Here is a 12570-nt window from a genome sequence, read left to right as displayed (position 1 = left end):
CAGATATGCTAATGAAAAACAGAGATTGGATTTAAAATATGTTTATAGATTGCTTTTTTAGTATCATTTATTCGAGATCTTTTCTTGGCAAAATGATCTCTTTTTTATGCAAATTTATCGACATAGATTTTGCTTTCTTCATCCATCAGTTAAGAAAAGAGTGGGAAAATAATTCATATTAAAAACCTAAAAAAAACCACTTGCCTACTTGTACAGGAAAAGTAATTTTCTATAAATTAATTTTTAAATTTTTATATGTTTATTTATCATTAAAAAAATTATTCAACAAAAAAATATTTTAAAGTCAAAATCTCATGATTTTTTTAAAATTACAAAAAAAACAAAAAATTCTTGTTATTTATTAATTATATTAAATTTAATTTTCAATCTCATGTTTTCTATATATCATGTTTTGAATTTATTTTTTTTATTTTTTTATTAATACTTGATTTAATTTAATTTCTATATCAATTTTTTTATTTTCATCTTATTATTTTATTAATTAAAAATTTTTATTTATCAGATATAATTCAAATAATTTTAATTATATTTATTTTATTTAATATGATTTATAAAATTATATTTTTTATTAATTTATTTATCTTCAACTGTTTCATTTAGATTTGGTCTTAATATTTTAATTATTATTTATTTTATTAAAATAATTTAAAAAATTATATTTTTTTCATTTCATTATTTTTCAGTTTTTTTAATATGTTAAATTGGTTTTTTCTGTTAATAAACTTAAAAATAATTATTTTTTAACTTATTTATTGTGATATAATCAAATATTAAAAGATATTTTATAATTTATTTTTATAACATTATTTAATATTATAAAATAATTTATTTTATAGAAAATTATTTTTTATAAAAATTATTTTTCAACAAAATAAACATGAAAATGGTTATAAACAGCAATCACATGACCACGACACGAGCCCATGGGTACGGATCAGAGGAAATGATGTGATGGGAAAAAATTGACAGGCTGAGACCTGCAAGGCACAGCACCGTGAAGGAGTGATCGAGAGAGAGAAGAAAAAAAATAAAACAAGGTAAGCTTTGTCTGCCCCCCGAGAGAGAGAAGAAAAAAAATAAAACAAGTTAAGCTTTGTCTGGCCCCCATTTTTTTAACATGATGTGTTGCGTTCTTTTTCTAAAAAAAATCAAATACATTAATCTAAAGATGATAATTTAACATAATTTTAATGTACACGGATAAAGGTGACTCTTGTGTATATATATTATCAAGTAGATTTAAAATCTAATTCAAATAATATTTAATATATTAAAAATAATAATTTTATTTAAAATACTAATTAAGGTTCTATTTGAAATTATGATACCAATATCGATTTAATTTTTTTATTTAAAAATATATTAAAATAATTTTTTTTATTATTAGATGATATAAAAAATTTATTTCCAACAAAATAAAATAAAATTTTAAAAAATGCGTTTTGGCCTTTCAAAAAACATCATGAATGTATAAGAATTTTTTTACCTGGTCAGCTTCGGATAGAGTATAGATTTTGCCTTCTCCGACCCCAAACAATAGGTTTCACACGCTTCAGCCTCTCCGGTCCGACTTTCCTCCTCCTTCCCTTCTCAGCAGCAAGGCATCAACACCAGCAATCTCCCACAATGCCAACAAATTCTTTTTTTTCCCTCTCCTATGTGAATTGAATACTGGGATTTTCTTAAATTGTTTATCGTTTTTCTCTTTTCTACAATAAAGTTGTACTTTTTAATTTGGTTATCTGGGCAGTCTTGGAGGATATTTTTTTTTTTGTTCAACTAGTTTTGGTAGTTTTATCTGTTGTAGTGAAGGCTATTTCATTTTATAAGTTATTGTTTCAGTTTTAAAGTTCATCGATCTGTGGGCAACATGATTGAAATGGGCTTGTGGAGTAATGCACACGTTCTGATCTAGCTGTCATGTATTTCAATTTCTAAGTTTATGTTTTAGCTTACTATTTTCAAACAAACACTCCATTTGATTTTCCTCTTGTCCTTTCTGTTTCCCCTTTTCGTGGCTGTTTATATGACATTAACAGATTGTATGGTTGTGTGCTTTCTATTGCTACTTGTCTGTTGCGAAACATTGCTGTTCTTTTGGATTATTTATAGCAGCACGGTTGTTTCTTCACATGCCTGATTAAGATAAGACTGGAATGAGATTCTTCTTTAATTTTAGATTTTATTTATTTATTGATGTTTATAAGTATGATAGTGTTTTTTTAACATATTTTTTATTTAAAAATATTTAAAAATATTTTTTTTATTTTTTAAATTTATTTTAACATCAAAAAAATAATTTGAAGTAAAAAAAATAATTAATTTTTTTTTTTTAACACAAGCTTTATATCTGTTGATATAGAAGCTAAATATTCTTTTTGGATCGTGCATGGATGTTCAATTGAAACTAATGAAAACCTATGAATGCCCCAAACCATAAGGTTGGGTTTAGTTTATATCTAATGTTAAAAAATTATATTTAGATTTGAGTATAAATATTACAAAACCCGATTCATGGCATATAATATTTATCTTTTTTTTAATATAATTTAATATACACATGCCTAGTGTTAACATTATACACGCATGTATATTTCACAACTTAACAGTAAAAATACTCGGGTAGTGGAATCAATATAGAGTGCGAATGTCTAAATACTCGACTGGGCACGGAAGAAGTAAAAACTCGATCAATTATTCATTGTCATCCTCACATCAAACTATTTGACAATAAAATCAATTAAATATTCAGTAATGGGTTAATGGTGTGATACATCTCTGTATTCTAATTATTCATTGTCATCCTCAAATCAAACTGTTTGACATTAAAATCAATTAAATATTCAGTAATGGGTTAATGGTGTGATACATCTCTGTATTCTTTCTTTTGTATCCAAAACGTCCATGTATTGTTGTTATTTTTATCTTAATATCCATCCATGTATGTTTATTTTTATTTTCATTGAATTATTTTATCAGTTATTATCACCAACATAATTAAATAATAAAATGCAACCTTAAAAGTATAACTTAAATAATCAAAATTTAAGTTTGTTTTTTAAAAATTAACTATTCGAGTTTTACAAATCTTAAAATCATTAAAAATTTATATAATTATTAATTTTAAAATTCATAAAATTAATCAAAATACATACAAACTAGCTCTAACATTCACTTTAACTAAAATAATAATAATAATAATAAAATGTATTAGTTAGTCATGATGTGAAGTTTTTTACTAAATATATTTTGGTTCTTAAAATGTATTTAAAAAATTACTCAGTCCTTATGTTTTATTTTTCTTGTGAACAAATCCTCAATTCAAAATTTTTGTTCCTCATATTTTTTAACAAGTACAATTTAATCCTTCAATTAGTTTTTCAACAAATTAAGTGCCTGCATGTCAGATCTTAAACTCTAGTTAAACAATTTAAATGGGTCTGTGGACAAGATAATAGCAGGGACATATGATGGTATATATGACCCATTTTCTATTATTTAATATTTTTAATTTAAATAAATAATTTTTTTAATAATACATACATTATTATATTAATTTTAGCCTCCCCTGTAAAATAAACCCATTATTATAATAATTACATCATAAACCCTGCTCCTTTTTATTATTTTAATTTCATCATAATACTTTTTAACTCTCAACAATTAATCGTAATTTTGTAATTTCAACATTTCTCTCTCGTTTTTTTTTTAAAAAAAATCAATCCGATTATCTCGGTTTTTTTAAGTGCGCGTTCTGATAGCTGCATGTTGCTTGTCTCCTCAGTTCGATTTGTGGGAGAGCTAAATCCAACGGAACTTTTGACTAGCTCAGAAAGTACACGTCGAAGTTACTGTCTTCTTCACGTCCTCAAATGCACCAGCATTAGCACGAGCGCTCTTGTTTTTACTCAGTCGTGAAATAGAAGTCAATCTTCTGTCTCCTGTCGGGCCATCGTCTAAAACATGAAAAGAATGGAAGTCCCGGGGTCTCCCAAAATATATTTAAATCACGACGGTTAATGCTTCTCCGCCGTCTATTTTCAGAACTCTGCCAGGCTCTGTAAATCAGCGTGCGCGCTCCATCGAGGAAAACCGGATGGCACGTGGAATTTGTTGGCGGAGGAATTCTCTTTACAAGGTTGTTAAAATACCGATACTTTGATTATTACGGAAATGTTTGCGATTTGGATTCCGGTCATTTATTTTCATCGTCTCTGCTCGAATCCAATGGCCCAAATAGCAAGATGATTATTAGGAAATTTCCAGTGCAATTAATATTATGTTTTTGCGCATCGTTTCAAGATTGCAAGTCATTGTTACAGAAATTAAAATATCAAGTATTTATTATAGTTAAATTTTCAGTAATTGAATACTGCAACTGGCATGGTAAATATTGAAATTTTATATTCCTATAGTTATTCATCAATCTCTTTCGGTCATGAATAACGTGCAGTGATTTTGTCCTATTTGAAGGACCGCGGTATTTATTATGCTAATGTTCAGAGAAGGAACGTTTTAGGACCAGTTGCTTGAAAAAGACTTTATTTAGCAGAGCAATATAGGATAGCCAAGCTCATCGTCGTCCTCTATGTTTTTTTCACTTTCCTTTTTCCTGTTCTCGAAAAGAAAGCAGGCTTTGTTCAATTACGGCCATCTTAAAGACCAATGAAAAATAGATTGTTGGCTCGCATGCTATATTTTTTTTCAATGTAAAGATACCCAGGCAACAATAGTGTTAAAAAAACTAAAAAAAAACTAAGAGAAATCTGAGAGTCTTACCATTAACTTTGTCAGATTTAGCAATACCATTTAATTTACTAATATTATAAAAAAAACAATAATAATAAATAAATTGAACAAAATAATATTTATCTTGATGAATTTACAAAACTCATCACGATAACTTTTAAAAATTACATAATAAAATTTTTTAAAATAAAATGAAATCAACCCATATCATATGCTAGCAAGATGGGCTTAGGCCTAGAAAAAAGGCTTCTTCACGCCATGCAAGATAGTGGCTTAAAATTATAATAACAGAAGATACAATTATGGGTTCATACTAAAATATTTTCAAGTAATTATATATAATGTTTTTTTGTGAGAAGCTACTGCATCACTTATTGAACAGTTTGATCTTCTAGAATTGGAATTCATGCCTAAGTGTTGTTATTTGACTAGTTTTATTATTTCTCCTGGATATTTTTAAATTTATTATTTGTTTTGGATTTTATGCTATTTCCCTTCATATATAAAGATTTTGATTTTCGTTTTCTAGCCCAGGCTAGGTTTTTTCTAGCGTATAAAAAATATTATAAACTTATTTAGGTGGCAAGCTTGATTGTAATATTGACTGAGAAATGAAACGAGACTTGAGAGTTATTTACGTTTAATCATAGTTCAACTTATTCCATGTCTTTTCATGCTGGTTATGCATTACCGTGCTCCCACTTTTATCATAAATTTTTAAATTCATAATCCGAGTTCCAACACCAAAATTATTTTATAAAAATCAAACCATATAAAATATAAAATTATAAAGCTAAAATTTTAATAAGTAGAATCTCAATTAACAAAATATCAAAGAGTCAGATGAGAATTAAAGTTTCAACCAAAAGATAATTCAAAATAAAATAAATAATAATTATAAAAAATAAAGATTAAACTCAACATAAAAAATAAAATAAAATATAAAAAAATGCAATAGAATAATAAATTTAATTAAGAAAATGATAAAAAAAACAACAATTAAAAAAATTGAGATCACATTTGACAAGTAAAAAAATTAATAGATAATGAAATTGAAAGAAAAATACAATTTTATGAATTATTTTAAATAAAAAATAATAAAATTTAAAAGAAAAATAAATTGATGGGTTGATACCAAGAATAATAGCGATGTCGTGAAGATTTGTAAGGTCAAACCTGTAAATTGAAAAGGAAAAATTAAATAAAAAAAAAAAAAGGTGATTGATATCAAAACAAAGATTCCTCTATAACATGTGTCGCATAAAAATGACAATGATCCCATGAAAATTCAAACACCATTATCAAAATAAGTGTTTGTTTTCTAGAAGTTGCTGCACATACTATACCAAGAACATAGATAAAACTATAGTATTCCACGTAAATAAAATTTGCTATCAACTTTTTAATATTAAATAATATTTTATACATGTTAAGACACCAAATTGTTCAAATACAACAAAATAATAACAAAAACACATATTAAAGAGACTACAATACTTAATACAAGTTAAAGATAACTTGAATGAAATGTTAATATAGTTATTTTATAAAAAGTTAAAACAACTAGTACACACTATTTAAAAATAATATTTTACTCTAAAGATAGTTGAGCAATTGTACTGTGAAAAAAAAAAAATTTATTTTCACTATCCAGGTTTTCTTTATAATTTTACTGATACAATTCATAGTTACACTAAATCTAAAGTGTCAATACATTTAGAGGTGCAATAAAAATTATGATAGCAAAGGAGTGTTTGGAAATTGTATAAATTATGTTTTTTAAAATTTTGAATTTTTTATTTAAAATAATTTTTTTATATTTTTAAATTGTTTTGATTTGTTGATATTAAAAATATTTTAATCTATTTTTAAATAAAAAATACTTTAAATTATTATTACTATTATAATACCAAACACATCTAAAATTCCTTTTCGTCTAGTTTTTGTTAATTAATTTATTTTTTCATTTTCTTTTGCGATGATAATGATAAATGTGCATCATGGATGAAAGATGCTGCTTCCACTTATATAGTTTAGTATAATTTCTATTTGCGATTCTCTCTGTACTGAAAGTCAACGCCTTCTCTCTCCCACTTGCTTTTGATATGCGTTTTGTCAATTAGTGCTTTCTCCCAAGTTCTCATCTCCGCGTGTTCGTTCATTGAACACATCGCCCTTCTTTATCTACTTGCTATCGTGCGCCTCCGTCGCCTCCGTGAGTTTCCACAAGGAGTGGTAGCCCGCACAATAATCACCATGAGCCCGGTCCTTTTTCTTTTTATTTATTTTGGAGCTTGGATGGTAAAAACAAGGCCAACGTATTTTTCTTTATTTTTATTTTTATAATTTAGTAGTCTAGTTACTATTAAACTAGTCTCGTGGACACACGTATACACAAAATGAATAATGGCTAGTTCAAAAACAAATTTCTTTGTCGAGTATTTTTTAATGAGAAGTCTTAAAATCCATAGTACAATAGAATTCCTTACAAATTTTAATAGTTTTATTTTTAAAAAAACCATTCTTCCATATTAAAAAAGTATATACAAAAGTCACCAAGCTAAAATATATCTCTATCTACACACACATATAAAAAATGACAATATTAATCTTGATAATACCATGTATTGGAATTAAAAACATTTTTGATAGATTATTTACTTGTCTTGGCTTGGTGATTTTTTACGAGTAAAAAAAAACAATCAAAGTCATCTCATTTATTATAAATTTATTTAACAATAAAACATAAATTCATAATTAGTTGAAGTTAACAATAAAAATAAATTTAACAGGTGAATAAATGATTTAAAATTTGATTATTTTTGTTATATGTGATATGTTATGTATTTTGTCATGTTAAATTAAACACATCAAACCATTCAAATATTAAAAACTATTATTGTTTTAAAAATAAAATAAATAATTTTTCATACTAACAATATCAACATTATTTTCATGATTTTTAAATAAGGTCTAGCTTTTTATATTAAAAACACTATTTTCATGATTTTCAAGTAAAATATAATATACCTTTAAGGTGTTTTTTATAGGAATCATCTCCAACTCTCAAAATCCAAACAACTAATTATTAAAATTCTGAAAAATATTTATTTGATGTTTTGTTTTAAATAAAACAATAAAAAGTAGAAAAGTACAGGTCAAGCATGCACTTAGCAAGTTAAAGTAAAAAAGAATTTAACTATTATTATGCATTTCTCAACCCAACCATTTCCATGATAGTTGTAAATCATTGTGTCATAAATTAAAGTTCTAACTAATATACTATGTTATATTAATCGCCACTAAAGAAAAAAAAAAAGCTATATGAATTTAATGGCAGAATCATTTCGAAGACAGACGTCAAAGAATCAAAGCGCGAGCTCACCACAAAATATGAGATCAGAGGCACTCATAAATAGCAGAACTGACATGAAGCTGATTTAAATAATGAATTAACGATGGCCTGGGTGGGGAGAAGTGGGGTGCGCAGGATAAATGGAAGAGTGGACAAAATCTCAAACTTCTCTCGATCAGCCTGTCTATAATTCTTTTCATTTAAAAAAGAGAGTCAGCCACTTTTCATGGTCAGGGTCACTTATTCCCACAAAACCCACCTGTTTCTTTGTTTCAATCTTTCTGAAAAATCTCTCCCCATCACACTGAGCAAAGAAGGCGTTTAATTGCTGCTTGCCTTTGTGTTTCTCTTGTATAATTAACAGTAACTATCATCAATCAGAAAAGAAAACGAGAGGCAAGACAAGGCAGGCAGCAAATGGATGGTCTGCCCTCTGGATATCGCCCCAACGTTGGTGTCTGTCTCATCAACTCTGATAACCTGGTCTGCTCATCGCCTCCTTTTGCTTTTCTTTCTTCTGATTTTATTACATTAGCTGATTACCTGTGCAGTTATCTTTTAATTAATTGATGGAATTTTAGTTCAATTTCTAGACAACCGATCGCTTTCCCCCCCTTTTTTCTTCGTTGAAGTTTGTTATAATATTCCTGCACTTCTTAAAATCATATTTAACGAGAAGACATGATAATACGCCTTGCAGGTTTTTGTGGCATCAAGATTAAATGTTCCAGGAGCATGGCAGATGCCTCAGGTAATGCCGCATTGGATTTGATCTTTCTGAAAAAGTAATTAATTCCTAACAAATGTGCTGAAATCGTTCAACTTCTTGTTATTTCTGCTTGCTTGAGCTTATCATCTGCTATTCTAGTGCAGAGAATAATAATTCTGTGATTCCAGTTCATCTCTAGTATTAAGTAATCTTAGTTTTTAATGCGATCACTGAGGTGATTTCTCGGACCGATCAAAATTTTGGCTTACATTCGGACTAGATTTCAATTATTCTCAATGCGATGAACTTCGCTGCCGGGCAAGTAGTGGACGTCTGTTCCGCTTTTTAACTTACTTTGGCATTTTATACCAAATCCAGGCATTTGATAAATGAAATGAATATAATTTGTGATGCTCTAGGATACCCTGCTCCGCAGGAAGCTTCCTAGAGTTTTAGATAATGAGTAGTATGATACTTAGTGGGTTCGCCTTGGGTTATTCATGGGATGCACTTAGACCAACCTTTGCAGATGTCTGATAAGAAATCTTATATCTGTTTTCTCTGAATTTACATTAGTTCTTGTTCGACCATGGTTTCCACCCTTCAGCTAAGCTTATGTGTTTCATCTTTGTGATTTCCCATGGTAGGGGGGCATTGAAGATGGTGAGGAGCCTAAGTCTGCAGCCATCAGGGAACTGCTGGAAGAAACTGGGATAGTCTCTGCTGAAATTATTGCCGAGGTTGGGTATCAACTTTGCTAACCGAATGACTAGTATAAACAATCCTCTTAGTAACTAGTTAATTTCATGTTAAATTTTGTAATGACTACAGTGAAAGTAAACAATCTCTCAAGTACTCTTATGAAAGCATCTTTTAAGATATAATCTTGAATTGATGGTCAATCCTTTTCTGTTTTGCTGGCTCTGTATTCACAGGTTCCAAATTGGTTGACTTATGACTTCCCCCCTGCCGTGAAAGCCAAAGTGAATCGTCTTTGGGGAGGTGAATGGCACGGACAGGCACAAAAGTGGTGAGCCTCTCTGTCTCTCTCTGATCGAGTACACAATCTGACAGTGAGAAAGAAGATAACATTAGGTTTAAATTGGAGAAATTAACTGTGCAGTATCTAATATGATTGCACTATTAGAACTTTTGTGAATAGCCACTAAAATGCAACAAAATTTCAGGACCTTTCATCCGTGACATTTTCATCTAAGTTTTCTGATCCTAAATCCAATCCCTTTCAGTATTATAACTCCTCATTTCTGTGTGTCAGTATCTGAGTCCATTTTAAATGAACTTGAACCTCAATGCGCACTTCTTGTTATCTGATGGCTATAAAAATTCAGATATAGAACAGGGAAAACGAAAGAGGGGACAAAGTTTAGCGTCAATCTCAAATTGACTTTTAAACATTTGTAATGACAGAGAATTTTATTTGATCTTGCGAATCTTATGCAGTGAGAAAACTCAGTTATTTCTTTCTTATGATTACATGCGTTGTGTTGTTATGCTAATTGCTATCAAATTTATTTGTGCATATGAAATAATCACGTTTTGAAATAATTGGAGAGATATGGTACGGGATCAATGGGGAAGGATATACGTTGTGTTCTATCCTGCTGCTTCTGCATATGATTTCAGGGTTTTTGGATGGTAGGTTTCTTATGAGATTAACAAAAGACGAGAGTGAGATCAACTTAGCAAGTGGTGAAGCAGATCCTGAATTTGCAGAGTGGAAATGGACAAGTCCTGAAGAAGTTATTGAACAGGTATGGTGCAGAAACGAGCAAGGATTTATAACAGTATATTATGTACATTTGAATCTTCATTTCTTACTGAGATAAGCGAGCGATTGTTCACAGGCAGTGGACTACAAGAGGCCAACTTATGAAGAAGTCATGAGGACATTTAGGCCTTACTTGAATGAAAGTGGAATAGCTGCTAAATGTAAATCTTCGAAGTGGTAAATGGTGTGCGTGTGCTTTTGTAGATCTCTCTACATGAAATCTGGACTCTGTAGGACTTTTGTTCTTTGTAAATGGATGTGGCAGTTGAGAGTTTCAAAATTAGATGGTTGCTTAACTGTAATAGAACTCCTTGTTCAATCAATCTCTCGAGTTTGTGTAAGTTGCTTGCCTACTGAAGAATTGACGTGCATAGGCTTTCTAAATGGCAAAACAACCTAAAATCATAAGAGAAATAGTAGTTGTGGTTGTAGTGTCGGTATGGTAGGTATTGGATAGGCCATGTAGTGTCGGTATGGTAGGTATTGGATAGGCGATGTACATGGCTTTGTTATGCTTAAAAAATAATATTTCTTGGTTGTGATTAAAAAAAAGTAAGTTTAAAAACAATGTGGATAGTTAGATTTAGATATATATTTTGTAAAAATTGAGTCGAGGGTTTATTTATAACAAAAAAAATATATATATAAAATGTTTGGTAATTGTGTAGTTGTGATTGTTTTTTAAAGTATTTTATATTTGAAAATACATTAAAATGTGTTTTTATTTTTAAAAAATTATTTTTGATATTAGTGAATTAAAATGATCTAAAACACTAAAAAATTATTAGTTTAAAAAAATAAAAAATTATTAAATTTCTTCCTATTTTATGAAAACTCACTTTTTTAATGAGCTTCGTAATATAAAATGTAGTTTTTACAGTTATCGAACATCATACTATATTTTTTACACTGCAAATGCAAAAACATGTGATTTTTTACACTGTAAATGCAAAAACATGTGACCTTAGTGTGTGTTTGGTGAGGTGATTTAAAATGTTTTTTTCTAGTATTTTTTGTTTTAAAAAATATCAAATTTATTTATTTTAAAATTTATGTTTTCATGATTCTGTATCAAAATCAATTAAACTCACTTAATATATATATATATATATATATATATATATATACAAAAAAACTCTCTTTATATATATATATATATATATATATATATATATAAAGTACTTGAAAAAATATCTGAATGGCAATGACAAACGTTACCCAACTCTGGTGAATCATGCGCTGAACAAAGCAAAATAAAGTTTTGTTTCTATTATCATGGAACTTGTGGGCCTCGAGGGGGGGAAAAAATCAATTTACAAGTTTTCTAACCTGTGCTCCAATGCAGGTTTTTTTCAAAGCTTTTCTAGCAACTTATCTTGGGCACAGGAAAAAAAGACGATTACCATATTTTATGAACACAAATCGCAGCTAATAAAATTACGAGAAGTATGGAATTCACATATCAAAATAGCACTAATCTACTGTGGATTTTTTTTCAAGAATATTAAGAGTGCATAGACTTTATTTATAATGTCATTAAAGCTGACCAAATAAATTAATTTTAAAATTTCTTAATTGAGCACTTTATCTGATTTAAATTTTCAATTAAATTTTATAGGATTAGCTCGATTTAAATAAATTAATTTTATAGATTTAAAAATAACTTGGATGATCAATAAAAATAATGTTTAATTTTTTTAAAAAAATCAAGATTACAACTTTTTAAAATAATATTAAGATAACGACAAATTAGATCAAACATGTTATAAACTTTTTTTATTTAATTGCATGATAAAAATAGATACTTGTAAAATTAAGCATCAAACCTAAAATATAATTTTATTTAAGACCATGATAACTCTATAGAAAGCAAATAGAAATAAATTATATAGTTTATTTCCTAAACAATCAAATATTGAAAAAAAAATAATTAAAAAAATCAAGCGT

General features: G+C 28.1%; 1 protein-coding gene across 1 annotated transcript; it reads left to right on the top strand.

Annotated features, from left to right (window-relative positions):
- The first annotated feature begins 8217 nt into the window (after positions 1 to 8217).
- LOC105124926 (nudix hydrolase 25-like) lies at positions 8218 to 10984 on the top strand. The gene is made up of 6 exons (XM_011025145.1): positions 8218 to 8608; positions 8826 to 8876; positions 9482 to 9574; positions 9770 to 9864; positions 10495 to 10606; positions 10700 to 10984. The coding sequence occupies exons 1-6, from the start codon at positions 8543 to 8545 to the stop codon at positions 10802 to 10804; spliced, it is 522 nt and encodes a 173-aa protein (XP_011023447.1). The 5' UTR covers positions 8218 to 8542; the 3' UTR covers positions 10805 to 10984.
- The last annotated feature ends 1586 nt before the right edge of the window (positions 10985 to 12570 follow it).

Source organism: Populus euphratica, unplaced genomic scaffold, assembly GCF_000495115.2.
Source record: "Populus euphratica unplaced genomic scaffold, PopEup_1.0 scaffold1.1, whole genome shotgun sequence".
Lineage (NCBI taxonomy): Eukaryota > Viridiplantae > Streptophyta > Magnoliopsida > Malpighiales > Salicaceae > Populus > Populus euphratica.
Note: the sequence above shows the minus strand (reverse complement) of the source record. Positions and strands in the feature narration are given on the sequence as shown.